Here is a 14,658-nt window from a genome sequence, read left to right on the forward strand (position 1 = left end):
AATAAAAACAGCAAGTCTAGAACATAGTGTAGTGTTGCCTCCCCTAATTACTTTGCAGAACAGAAAATATATAAAGATAAAGTAGGATTTTATCTTCAAAACATTCCAGTTCTGTAGAAATCTGCATGCCACATTCAGTTGCTTATTCAGTTAATTAATAGTTCATTAGTAGAACGCAGAAAAGAAAGTTCTTTTTAAAAATGTGCCTTAAAAAGGACAACCTGCTAGCTTAAAGCTGCTTCTGCTCTATTTACCAAGCTTCATTGATAATGTTTCACATCCTGTTTGTTAGTTGGAATGATTGTGTCAGTTTAAGTTTGGTAATGGTCAGAATGACACTGACCACAAGGTCCTGTCATGGAGGTTTTGATCTTATCACATGATCCTCATCAGCAGTTTGTCCAGTTGTCATGAAATCTCTTTCTCTCTTCCATGTTGGCATAAAAGTGGACATTCAATTTTGACCTTGGGAAGACAAGATAATCTCACCACAAAGTCCATTTAGTAGTTGTTCTGGACATTTTAATCATGCCACATGGTCTTCAGATCTTGTGATTTTATCTGACTTTGTTTCTGTTTGTGCCGAGTAAAATGAGTGAGAAAGGGTTAATAGCTAAGGCAGAGGAGATGAGCTCTGGAGTGGTCAGCCACTTGTAACCTAAAGGTTAAATACAGCCCTTAAGGGAGTCCTATTACTGTGTACTTACTGATGGGAACTCTGCAAACACACATTCTGGGAGCACAGCGGGCTCCTCTGTTTATTCCCATTCCAGCACTGTGCCACGATGTGGGAAATGTCTGTGAACATGGAACGCGGCCAGTTCGCTGTTTGCTCCAGTGTCTTGGAGACCCACAGATCTGCCTTTTAACATTCACCAAAACACGTCACATACGTGGCTTCGCCATTGTCTCGCAGTATCTTATGTTAACGGTACACAAGCCTGTGAAACAGATTTGGCTAAACCGTGTGGAGTTTGTTTACACATGTCAGCGTTTCCTATGTGCCCGTGTGGGAATCGCAAAATTGTCTTTTCAGGGTGTGTTTCCATCACCCTTTACCTCGCACCTGTTCCCCTTGCATGTTACATGTAATAAAGTTCTATTTTAATCTGTGTACCTCTACACTCTGGGTGCTGGACCAAACGGATGTCATATACAGCAAACATGCATCCGGTTGTTGTTAGCGGTCATATTTGTCCTTTGCTTCCCGACGTGAGCACTAGAGAAGGTCTGATTAATGGTAAAGCCTCGGACTGAGCCATGTGTAGCAGCCTGTCCCTCCCCCATCGCTAGGATATCTTTGAGCATATAGGTTGTGCCCTTTACTCTGCTAATGGTCCTACTGACCCTTTCAGACATTTCCGCCTTAACTCTCTGATCACAGACCTCTAATTGCCTCACTGTAAAAAAGCTATACTTTCTTTTAATATTAATGTACAGTACCATTCTTTAGTAGGTTACAGTAAGAAAAAAACACTTTTCACACCGCTAAAGTTGTTCTTCTGTAACCTTGGGCACATGTTTTTCAGCCAGACATCCTTGCTGCAATTTATGAATGAGAAATGTGCAAAGGGTGATGACAGGGAGGAGGAGTGATGCAGGTATTTAGTAATTTCATGCTCTGCTAAGATCCATAAACAGTGCAGGGAGAGGTGAGTGTGCACCTTTTATCCTCCAAGAACACTTCTCACTTTAATGGTCTTGAAGTATGTAATGCAACATGCTTTGCTTTCTGCCCCCTGTTTATGTGGCACAGAGTTGTGATGTCAAAGTTTTTGCCAGATCTGACTTTTTTGAATGGTAAAATCTGAGTTAGACGAGTGTTTGGTGTCCATGTGACACTTAAGGGGTCAATATATTTTACCTGAAGTGCCCACACAACTCCTGTCTGATGTTGGAAAAGTTTTTGTTACTTTCTGAAACCAACAAACTGACAATCAAACTCAGGTCATGCAGCAACTTGCCAGTTTTGCTGAGGTGAGAAAACAAGCAGGGCTTCAACTTCTATCTTAAGCTCTTATTTATTCCTCACACAACTGTTTCCATCATTTTCATGAGTAAGACATCGTGAAGACCTTTTGTGGAGCAACTGTTAGAAAGTGTGTGTTTTTATCCCCATTTGTCATGTCTCTCTAAGATGGCAGGCTTTCCTTTTGGTCTTCGAGTTTGGACAGCTAAAAACACTTTTGCCTTTAGTTATGATCGTCTGAACTACTTTGTTTCGAGCACACACCAGACTTGACAACCCTGATATTTGCACAGTAGTAGCAAGAATATACTGTTTTCTTTTTGTTGTACAGACGGACCTTGACACAGTAACATAATCTCTTTCCCTCAATGCTTTATGCCTTCAGTCCAAGAGATGGAAATAGAGATAGAGGAAGGGGGTTAAATGTAACAGAGACCAAGGGACAGCGGCAGACTAAAAGCTTCCTGTGGCAGAACAGAGCGTACACCGGACCTGGCAGACAGGCTGGCAGGGCAGATGTTTTAGGTGAAAGGCCCAGTAGATAGCACTGTCTGAATAATTCATCAGATCGGATTGAAGATGTGATATATTAAGACACAGCACACAAGACATCTTATGGCCTCTTTCAGCACTTTTTTGTGCAGCAGGAGTGGCTGCAGGGCTCAGATCCCCCTGCATCTCTGCTTTCTTTCTGGCAGTTCTCCACAAGAGTCTGGGCAGTGGAGGAGACAGTTATAGATGTGCTGGCTCTGGGTCTAGTGAGGCCTCCAGACATCTGGAGGGGATGAAGCTGATGCATGCAGGTGCAGTTTAAGCTCACAGCAACTGACACTGTTGCCCACCACCCCGACCTCCCCAATATGTCTTCTGCTGTGGTCAGTGGGTCTTACTGGGTTAGGTGACAGAGAAGGGGATACATGCTTTCTAATAACACAGAATATATGTGATCTTATCTGTGTTTCTTTTTACAGTGAATATGCGCTGAATATGAAATAACCTTTTTCAGACTATACAAATAAAACAGTTGGATGGTAATTTTATAGTAACTCTGTAGAGGGACATTCCCTTGCCAGTTATACTCTGAAATTTCCTTGTTAGATCTAACACTCTGTAAACTTACCGTCTCTCAGTTTCTTAATTTATCAATACTGCATTTTACTTTGTGAAATAGCAACGTATTAAACTTTGCTTTCAATACAGGCCTCTCTCTGTATTTGTCCACAAGCAAAACAAGCGTATTTATTCTGTCCCTGCTTGTGTGTCAAATCCCTGACCTCACATCTTATAGTTTATAAATAATGTGATGAATCACTTGCTTGCCCCACTCACTTGCTAACGTCAGAGCGCAGCGAGAGCTACAGCGCAGCCTTCTGGGTATGCAGGAATGGAGGGATACTTAAGAAATGAGATGTTTGCTAACATGACCATTTTTTTCCACATTCACTTTTTTATACTGATGTCAGGAAACCCAAATGGGGCCTTTTCTCATTTACAAGGAATATGTCTGATCGTTTTGGATAATAGATTTTGTAAATGACGTCGACAAAACAATGGTTTATTAACTGTAAAATTTCACAATTTACTTACTGTCTGTGTGTGTGGTTGCAACGTGATTGACTCATCATTACCCCTATGTTGTGAACGTAGGTGAAGATGTCTGAGGACATGCCCCAAGCTCTGATATCACAGTGCAGAGGCTCAGCTTTCTAGTAACGGATCATTTCACCTCCATCTCTCCATGACATCAGCTCCCACCTACACACATCCAGCTGTGGGGCCTGGGCGCTGCACGGACGTGTCAGGACTCCTATTGCATCTCAAATGCACACTAGTGTGGGCTTTTGTCAGCAAACAAGGAACTACAATGAACTTCAAGGTTTCTCTTTGAAGTCATAAAACACGATTATATCTTAACTAACTTGTGCGAGCAATTTGACACTAAAATTTGATGAACATGTGGTGTATTCCTTTAGATTATTTTTTAATTGTTATTCTCTCCCTAAAATGAACTAATAAACACCTTCTGCACAGGGATTAATAAATCATGTGTTATTGGATCTGCCTGTATACCTGCAGCCAAGCACACTGAACTCTGTCATCTGATAGGTTGCTAATCCCCTTATTATGCGTGTCTGGTTAAATAGCACAGTCAGTCAGCCATTAAATCATCCAGCCTTGGGATCAATGTGGGCCCCATAATTTTGTTGTATGCTAAGTCATGTACAGTGTGATTTAAAAGGGAAATTTGAAAAGGACACGGCAAAAATGTGAAATATAAACATGTTAAATTGGATCTAAACTGAGGAATGCTAGCTCGACAAATTTGCCCTTGAGTGACTGCATTAGCGTGGTCTATTGGATGATACTCTTGAGTGACAAGAGTTCATCTCCCTCGTGTACGCTGCCCATATAGGTCAGATCTAGTCGTCTAGGAGGTTGGATGTCAATGATTGGAATTTACCCCAAATATCAGTGTGTTAAAGGATTCACAAGATGGCTTGGATAACTGAGATACCAAGGCCTAAGTGACTTCTGAGGACTTGGAGTGAGGAATGTGAAGCTTGATCTTTACAAAGTGAGGTCACTGCATGTGGGGGACAGCTGCCCCACTCTCAGACCCCACAAAAAGGGCAGTCTACCCCCACAAAGACATTTTAATGTGGCCCGTCTGCCAAATAAAGAGGTCAAATAGTATTTGACATGTGCTTGATTTCAACTTTTAAGACTTGTTGAGGATTGTAGCCAGAGAAACTGTATTATATTGTTGTCTTCAGGTCAGTTGTTCGGCATTTGTCTCTTGAGCTAGATTTAGAAAGTATAAGACATCCAAGCTTTAAATTGTTATCGCAATGTCCCCAATGTGTACAAAGAGAACTAGTGCTTCCCTCAATAGGAGGTGTAAAGGAAGTGAAGCCTACATTTAATCACATGTTAGAAATTCTGAATACTTTAATGAAATTTCTGCACTAAGCAAATAATCAAACCAAGTTAAAGACACATCCCAACATGTGTTGATATATTTTTTAAAGTAGCAGAGTACAGATTTCACTTTGCTCGCTGTACTCTGGCAAGTCTTGCAGGGCAAATGCTTGAGCTTTGGGCATTGTAATTCAACATTTCTTTCTACACAACTGGATTAGCTTTTAAACAGTTCTCACAGGTGTCAATTTAAAGGAAATAGGTCGGACAATAGGTGATTGAAGAGTGAACATGAACCCGATTACACCTGCTTGGATGAACATGCCACTCCTTGGGCTACCATTGATCCTGTCTTGTGATTTTTAAAAACGTGAAACAAATCACAGCTGCTCCGGAAACATCAACATTTTTCTCAACTATCAAAATCAAACTACCCAAAAGCCAAAAGGTTTTCTGAATATGCACTATTGTGTTTTATTATGTTTCATTTGTATTTAACACCTTGTGTAAATAGCGGTTTACAATGTTGAAGTGGTTTCATGAGGCAGTAAAGCATAGCAACTACTCGCCATAGTTTTCTGCTCCCCAGCTTAATGGGCATTTACAAGATCATTATTAGTGCTGAATTAATTAGTTTGTTGTTGTTAGTTTGTCTATTAGTTATTTGATAGTTAGTTGACGACACACATTTGTGCACACGGGCATGCGATTGATGCGATACACATTCCTGCCAACGGTGTCTATATGTATACTATTCCAATGATCTATAGGTGAAGATAATGCGCCAAATATGCTGCAATGCACCAGCAAAGGCATGTAATCAATGCATGTTTCAAATGTTTGAGAAAAACTGGATTTGCAAGTATTTCATGATGTTGGATCTCAGGATACACACAATGCTTCGTGGTGAGTGACGCTGCAACATTTTGTTTACAAGAAGTCTCGACAGTGCACCTTTAAGCACTGAAGGAGTTCAATGTTAGACTTGTGAAACCACCAGCAGCGAGTCAACTACTGGTTCGATCTTGAGGGTTACGATGTGCTTTGCAGAGTCGGAAAACGTTTGTGTTTAAGGCGGGTCTGTGGTTTGTCTCGTTGATGGGTATGTGGAGAAGAGGACATTCTGAGCCTTTTATCAGTCTTACACAGTGATGGATGTGTGCAGCTCTTTGCCCAATGGCCGAGCTTCTGTCTAAGCCTCTAAGCTACCAGAATGCGTGCAGCTTCTTGCTGGGGACATCAAGGGAGAACAGCCACGTCGCTTTGTTTACAGCCTTTCATGGATGCCACACCAGCCTAATCAATTTCAATGAGGAGAAATATTTTGATGCATTGTTGGTGATTGAATGGTCCATGAATTTACATGAGCAGCAAATATGATTGCACATTATTCCTTTTTTTCTGAGAGTTGCATAGTATTTGTGATCAAATATTCTACACTCAATGATGAACTTTTGTTTTATATTCATTAATTTTTAAGCTGCAAAGGAAAAGTGTTTTACATATAACTGGTTTTATCTGGTGAATAATTTGTAGAATGCACCTTCTGATCAATTAAAAGCTTTAGATGTTTGCTAAATACCTTGCTACAATGCAAGTTATTATTCAATTAAGCACATTCTAATTATATAATAATTTGAGTGGGGATACTGAGGATAATTACACATTAAGTTATTAATATTTGTATTTAAACAACAACCTTGGTATACTGTAGTCGTGTATTGTACACTTATCTATTCTAACAAATCAAGTTAGTGAAGGTAAACAAGAGCAAGCCAGATAAAGCACCTCCGGTCGATGCAGTGTTATCAGCACTCGCTCTATCATGGTCAGTATTTCACTCCAGTAAATGCAGACAGAATTATATGGCAAACAAGTGAAGACATTTCGAATGGGAGTGAGTGTTTCAATAAGCCAGACGTACTTGCAGCTGCAAGGGCTGGAACAGCTCCTCACCTGTGTCTGGCAAATGTCAGGACCCCTCATTTTTTAATTTTTTCATTTTATCTATTTATTGTTGTTTTGTTGTTTGAGAAACGCTATCTCATTCTGTATGGCTGGAATGACAATAAAGTGTTTGAATCTTGAGGCCCTCGATGTCTTAAACAGTGCACTGAAAAATATTAGAATGTAGTTTCATACATAATATTATACAATATTCTCTATTTTTATTTCTCTCATGAAAAAGTCCCTGGTGAATTTGTTACTTTTATTGGACTGCGTACGGTCATAGTTCTTTGGCTGGTCCCAACTGTTCCACAACTTACTATAAAGTGACTACTGTTTTATGACACTAAAACCCTTGCTGAGTTTCAACTCACAGCAGGACAACCAGTCAGTATAGCTACAACATGTAAACAATGTGTAAGATAGAAGTAATCCTAGACTTGAAGCTAGGTGTAGAGTGGTTAGAGCCAGGGCAGGGGTCAGGCTAAGTTCAGTGTTTATTACCAGAGTAAAACAATCTTTCTTAAAAATAGACTTTCTGGCTCCTGATAATTGAGTAAAAACACTCGACTATCCAAACAAAATGGTGCCTTGTATAGATCTTAATTGTTCTTTCTCCTGAAAGGAAAGTGTGAAATCGGGCAACCTTTTACCCTTTCTTAAAGCGTTCATGTGTGGAATGGAAAAGAGAACTGGAAAAATGGTTACATACTTTAATTTTATTGCAAGATTCATATGTAAATCTCATCACTGCCCATCATAAATGTAGTGACTTTAACATAGGAAAGCTGGTGGCTCATGAGCGTTACAGTGTTGAGCGCTCATGGAGGTGATTTGAATTTTCCAGCAGCAGCGGAGAGTGAGAGAGATTTAACCTGCATCAATATGCCGATGATGTCAAATTTATCAACACGTGGTGCAACACTCAGAATTTCCTTCATATGCACTTGGAAGGGGATTAGCTAAATAAATACATGTACTAGTGCCTACACTATGCTGCTTAATGAGTCTTTGAGGAACAACTGCCACTAGAAGATGAAGAACTTCAACTTAGTTATCAGTGAACTATTGTTTTATTACACTTTAAATACAGAAGTATTTAAAGATTCAAGCACTGGCATTATTTACAGAGCACTTGTGTCTGCCCTTTTTATAAGCAATATTTATTACAGTACAAACATTTACTATAGTGTAAACAATAGTATAAGCAATTGTGGCTTAAGCAGCAGCAATGTCCTGTAGTATGGATCTTGCTTTGCCACTCCAGTAAGTGTCAGGATATTATGTATCCAAGTAAAGAAGAAAGTCTTCCTATGGGGGATGCAGATCAGTTGCAGATGCAACTGTTAAATGTCAAAATAAAAATCCTTTCAACTTTTGACCCCTGAATTTGTAGATTATGTGGACAGCGTATCATACATTGCATACGCACATGAATGATGCAATGGGTCAATAGACGGAGCGTTCAGAATGGTATGGATATAGATGAAGAAGATTTTTAGTGGTTTGTAAAATGTGCTTAGTTTTAGTATCAGGAAAGTGTATCAAGTGATTCAACTGTGGATTCTCTCAAAGATATAGGTGTTCTTTTCCTCAGCAAAGGGTCTGACAACAGTAAAACACTTTAGAAAAGAAATGGGCCATTTCAGCAAGATCTACAGGGCAGGCTTCTTCCTAAAAGTGGATCATCTTACACTGACTGGATTGTTGAAAACTGAAAAGAGTGCAGAGAGAGAAAAAAGCAACATTTTCTGACGATTCTTTTCAATCCCTCAGTCTTTACCATGTTTGAGGGTTTATTAATGACAATACATGAACAGTTTTAATCCAAGTTTATGCCCTGTCTGATGTGTTTTGACGGGGAAAAAAGGGCACCAAGCCAAGAGAGGCAAGTGACTCTCACACAGTAAATATCTCATTGAATTTTGTATTTGTCTGATGAAATTAGTTATTGTCAGGTGATTTCCATCTCCAACCAAGTACTAATAAATACATTTGAGTTTGATGAGGTGACCAGAAATGTTTATTATCACCTTCAGAAAGGAAAAGGTGTCTTTGCCCTTTCATTTGCTTGTCTTTCATCCTTTCCTCCACTGAGTATAATGCACTTTCCTGTCTGTCGCGGAGCCCCCGCTGCTCTTCTTTCACCCACTTTGGCCTTGATAGTGATAGCAGACCCGGCAACAGACCCTTCTCCGCTACTTTACATTTCATCAGCAAGCTGCTTCTGCTGGCCCCACATCTGTTATGGAAATTTGCGCAAAGGGGAAATGGAATGAAATGGAATATCATTTCAAATATTTTCACTTCTGAAACCGGGTTGATTTAGGCCCTTGTATAGGTTTCAAAGACAGAGGTGATGAAATATGCCCATCCACTTTCACAGCCATATATTACCGTAATCTGTCAATGAATTCTTAGTTCCCGATAGCTTCAAATTTGGGACGTTTTAAGAAGTCAGCGCTATTGATAAAATTCTCAACCCCTGACCGTGTGTCACAAGACCCAGAGGAGAAGCAAGCTTGATGAATTGAACTCCCCTGCACCTTAAGTTCAAAATGTCCCCTATCTCTGTTCAATAGTTTAATACGATTTTAATTAGGCAATTAAAAGTCTTTGGACTAGCATATGGTCATAATTACTGCTGTATGGTTCACTCAGGGAAGAATGAGCTGTTAATTACTCTTAGCTGGGTCTGGGGATTGGACTTAAAATGGGTTGGGCAGGAAAGAGAGGGTATTTCTTCAGCTGCCACAGTCACCTAATCAGAAATATAGACTTGTGAAATTGTGTTAACTGGGGGACCGGATTGGGTTGCACCAGCAATTTGTGAATTCATTACTAAGATTGTGCGTAAAGTCCTTCCTAAGTTGTTAGTAGCTACTAGCTAGTTTTAAACTAGTAATTTAAATCAGGTTGCGCCATTAAAATCTAAGAAATGTCTTGCAAGTAAGGCATCCCCAATCAAACCATATACAAAGTAGTAATATTCATGCAGTTTAGAATGAGTGGGAAATATTTGATTATGTTTACCTTGTTGTGACTTGGTCAATTAGTCTAACGTTAATTTGAAATTATCCGAGTTCACCACATTACAAGTACCACCTTTTCTCTTCAGTGTAAACAGATAACATATTAGCACGCTAACGTTAGTCAATGTCAATGTACCTTTGTAACAGGAAGCCACTGGTAATAAATATTTAATAACTAACAGCTAATCTCAATTTAAGAACTAGTGTGTGTTTTCAATTTAGTGCAGTAATGTCTTACTCATGGATAGATCTGAATGAGTGGTTACGAAATGACCCGAGAGGCAGTAGGGCCGGTGCAGAACTGTGTCAACGCTGTTACTCCCCCACTTGCTCGCCTGGTGAATCAGCCACTCTGTCCATATGTGCAGGTGTGTTCCTCCATTAAAATCTCTCCCGACAGATGATGTCCTCCACATCTCACATCTGCTCCTTCGCACATCTGAGAGCCCTTCAGTGGCGTGGAGGTGTGAAGGGTTCAGGAGGGGAAGTGCTGATCACAGGTTGAGGCCACATCTGGGAGCATGTGACCTGGGTTTGTCTGAGCAGTGTGATGTAGGTGGCTGTGTGTGTGTATGTATGTGTGTACAGGTGGCTTCCTGAGATGACAGGCATGCCAAGAGGTCATATTTATCAAACTTTTCATGTCAAAAGCCTGTGTGTGGAATCCAGGGAGTCTTGACCCCTCCTACTGTACTTGGATGGCATATGCTAATGGTGGTGCCACCTGTTTCCGCAGTGTACGCACTGCTGCTATTTATGATACTCTTTTATAAGTAGCGCTGTCATTGGACAGTTTCCGCCATTCACTTACATATAGTGATAATTTTACTGGTTACAATGAGCTGGATTACAGGAAATGAGTGATAAAGACTGCTGGGAATTTCCCTCTTTGGTTAAATATTTATATATATAATAAATAGCTTATTTCCTCTTTTTTGACAAACACTGTGGAGGATTTTGACATTGTCGAAAATATGATGTCCAAAGGTTCTGGTATATGAAATGCTCATAACTTTATATGATGAAGTTTTATATAGTAAATGTCACTTTGCATTGCAGGTTGAACGTATTCTGAACACTTTCAGTTTCATGTTGACACAGTTGCCCGTTTGTGACTTTTTTATTGCAACCAAATCTTTTGTTGTGTGAGAGTCTACTTACACAGACATAGTGCAATGAAAAGTGCAAAGGATGCAGGAGTACATTATTATTACCATTGTTGTTGTTATTATTATCATGTACATGTCGGAGGTGGATGTGATTGGGAAGACAGGACAGGATTCAGGACAGCTACTTGTACTGTCCTGAATTTTTTGGGACATCTGGTCACCCTACTACTCTAATATAACTGTATATACTTAAACAGCGTCTGGTTGAAGAACCCCAGACTTAATTGTGTCCTCACATTAATAAAACCAAACCTATGCCTTTTGATTAGACCCGCATTGTTTTGTAATCTGTGCTGTAAGTGTGACATATGCATGGATTGTGTCAAACTGATCTGATCAAGCTGATATGTTGCTGGAGGGGAAATGGAAGGAAACTATAGAAAGATTTAAGAGGAGATCATCGGCAGAGAGATGGGGAGAGTATCATCCACAGCCAGAACACACTATCACGTCTGTGAAAGGAGTGAAAGGGATGATTCAGGTTATGCATCATGCAGGAGAGAGGAGTGAAGTGCAGAGTTGCATATAGATTTCTGTGCTGTCAGAGGGGCCCTTGTTCTCTCACTCACGCTGAGTCGAGCTCTCTCTGCGTACCTCAGTTGGATTCAGCCTGATGAATGCGGGCCGCTTTTTTTCTGACTGTCACACAAACCCAGAATTAATGTTAGCTTCACTGTTTCTTGGTCAAGTGGTGTCTCACTTAAAATTGTTCCACACAAAGGACACTAATGATGCTTAGCTGCTTAGCCCCCCCTAACCCCCTGTATATTACATGTTACGGTCCATGGACATCACGTAGGGGCATTGCCCAAAACATTTCAGACAGCGATCTAGCCTCGAGTTTCAAAAGCAGAAGCCTCCCCTAACCTTGTCTGCTTTTGTCATCATGATCATTAAGAGTCACAGTTTTGCTGCTGTAGACTAAAATGTCCAGACATCCTTGATTATTTTTCCTTTTGTAGCTTTTACAAATCTGGATAATGAACCAGTGGTAAGGAGAATGATCTATTGATCTATTAGCTCCCCTGTTGACGTGATTTTTTAATTTAAAGACTTTAAATGAAACAATCTGTATTTTAAACAACTTAACACAGAAGAAAAATACTTTGTCTTTTTCTTCACTAATTGTTATTCCTCCTTTTCAGGGACTAAATTGACAGAACGGAGTATGTCTGCCTGTATTTCTCATATTCAAGTTGTGTGTGTGTCTATTGCTGTATAAATAACCCTCTTTGTGTCTTGTTCTCTGGTCTTTATTGCGGCCTTCCTGCTCCTCCAAATGTCATCTTCCCAGCTCATATTCGGAGATGTCTGTGTTTGCAGCAAGTGTCAGACTGCCTATTGACGAAGAGTCAGGAGCCCCTTGATAGAAAACAGGAATAGCTTCACTTGCTACCTTTTGCTATTGATTGCCATACCTCACATGAAACTGAATCTCCTGTTGGTTGCATTTAATGAGGAGCTCCCTGTGGCAACTGTAATGGAGCGTTTGCAGTTGTAACTGGGATGTCTCTATTGAATTTCCCTTCACGTCTCACTACATTCAGTTAATCAGCATTACTGAACTGCCTCATAACTCCATTGTTGGTGTAATAGTTGACTTGTGGCTTTGTGCTGATGTTTTCTTAAGGATTGTGGATAAAGTAATTAGCCAGTGTCAACTCTTGAATGGTGAAAAAAAATAGTAAAATTGCACTGATCTGTATTGATTTGAGAAGAACTGAACAGCAGGCCTATGCAAATATGTAACCGCTTTGTTCACTTTTATCTCCATAAATTCCTCATCGCAGCTGAGAGCCTTCGCTGACCTGTGGGATTGAAAACATTTTACAGTATCAGCGGTTAGAATGCATGCACACCATTCCTCACCACTCACTAATCAAACCAAAGTTCAACCAAGGAGAACTGTGGGACAGAAACTCCTGAAATTCCTGTAAGAAGAGCTCTAATCTGGGTGTCACACCCTTTCGTTGTCTTTAACAAAGATTTCTCTGCTTTCCTGTGCAGTGCACAATAGAGCAGGTACGCTCGATTAAGATACAGAGATTAAGGTTGTTTGTCACTAACACTATAAAATTAACCCGCCTCTGTTAATGATCACTACAGGGAGATCACTTGCTCAACCCGCTGAACAGAAACTCAAAGCAATACTATACCATGTCAGATCTGTAGTGTGGAGTGAAAAGGTCAGCTTGAGCCCCGCAGATGGAAAACGCAGACTTTGGTTTTGTCCTGCTGCACTTTTACATTCAGAATTTCTGATATAATGTGGTGTCATTGTTGCATAGCCAGTTATTTTGTTCTATTAAGATAAAGACTGCTTTCAGCACACTGCATGGAAAGACATTTTGTTAATCTAGTACCCCTATTAGCATTGCAGCTGTTACTGTACAGGATGACGCTTAAGTTGTTCCCATTATAAGGAACTAGAGTTGCAACTTGCAATCATTTTCATTATTGATTCTGACAAATTTTTTGAATTTTTTTGAAATTTCTTAAAAATTTTGTAATTTTTTGTAATTAATGAATTCAAGTTTTCCAAGGTGATATGCTTAAAAGCAGCAAATCCTCACAATGAAGAAGCTAGGAGCAGAGAATGTTTGGCATTTTTGCTTCATGTCTTACTTATTATCCTTCCAGATCAATAAAGAACTCCAGAAGCTTGCTTAAATAAAGAACTAAATTGAATGTTGTTTCTTCATCTTTGCAGATCTCTGAGACCCTGTGGTGTCGCGTACGCGTGGAGGCTGATCAGCAGAGACTTTCTGTCTCGTTTTGAGGTCACAGGTCATCATTCCAAACCAGCATCATCTTCTGCAGGCACAAGGCGTCTATTCAAGGAGCCTGGATCTGCAGGAAGAGAGAGAGAGGCAGAGAAAATAAACACAGCTTTAAAAAAAAAAAGACGCTCTTCATGAATTCCCCCAAAACCTGAAAGACAAATACTGCGAGTTGGCTGGCGGTCCTGAGGAGGCATCCGGACGATGAGTATGGCTTGGCTCCGTATCCCAGCCTACACTCTCCTCCTTGTTGTCTGCTTTCATACAGCTGTCATGGAAAACGATGTTACTCCACGCCTCACCTTCTCCTACAGTAAGTTTCTATCAACTTCTTAACTGTTAGAATTACCGTGACATTGCAGTAACATACTGCTGCTGTAAGGTTACAAGGTCGTATTTAGTATTTATTTATTTAGCATTTAGAAACAGCAGCTGTTTTCTGTTTAACAAAGTATACCTACATGTTATACTCTCACACCCTGCCTACAGGACTGATTATGCAATTCCCAGTGGTGTCGCTGTTCATTAACTCTATTAGAAAAAATAATCAGTACACTTCATGTGTGTCCTTTGTAAGAGCTAAAAGGATTTAGATGGGTGAAATGCTGTTTGTCTTCGCCATAATGCTTTAAAATCCATGTAAATCCGGCAGCTCCATCAGGGTGGCTCTGTCGAGTACCTACAGGTCAGACATAATTACAAAATGAAGAGGCCTATTGTGCTGCGACTTACGGAGAGCATTCTGACACAGTCTCACATGCACTGAGAGTCATTGCTCTTATATAATCTGTATATTTTTCGTTTGCTTGCAGAATGTCATTCCATCCAGCCGTCTCATAACA

The 14,658-nt window shown here is 40.1% G+C and overlaps 1 protein-coding gene across 2 annotated transcripts in view; it reads left to right on the forward strand.

Annotated features, from left to right (window-relative positions):
- The window catches only part of sema4ba (sema domain, immunoglobulin domain (Ig), transmembrane domain (TM) and short cytoplasmic domain, (semaphorin) 4Ba), a 54,677-nt gene that overhangs the window by 16,192 nt on the left and 23,827 nt on the right, over nt 1–14,658 (forward strand). For both annotated transcript variants that reach the window (XM_038705705.1, XM_038705704.1), the window contains exon 2: nt 13,747–14,129. In XM_038705705.1, coding sequence (XP_038561633.1) covers nt 14,021–14,129 — 109 coding nt within the window. In that variant the 5' untranslated portion in view covers nt 13,747–14,020. The remainder of the gene's footprint in view (nt 1–13,746; nt 14,130–14,658) is intronic.

Source organism: Micropterus salmoides, unplaced genomic scaffold, assembly GCF_014851395.1.
Source record: "Micropterus salmoides isolate LMB-PRFRI ecotype aquatic unplaced genomic scaffold, ASM1485139v1 Ms_hic_scaffold_8, whole genome shotgun sequence".
NCBI lineage: Eukaryota > Metazoa > Chordata > Actinopteri > Centrarchiformes > Centrarchidae > Micropterus > Micropterus salmoides.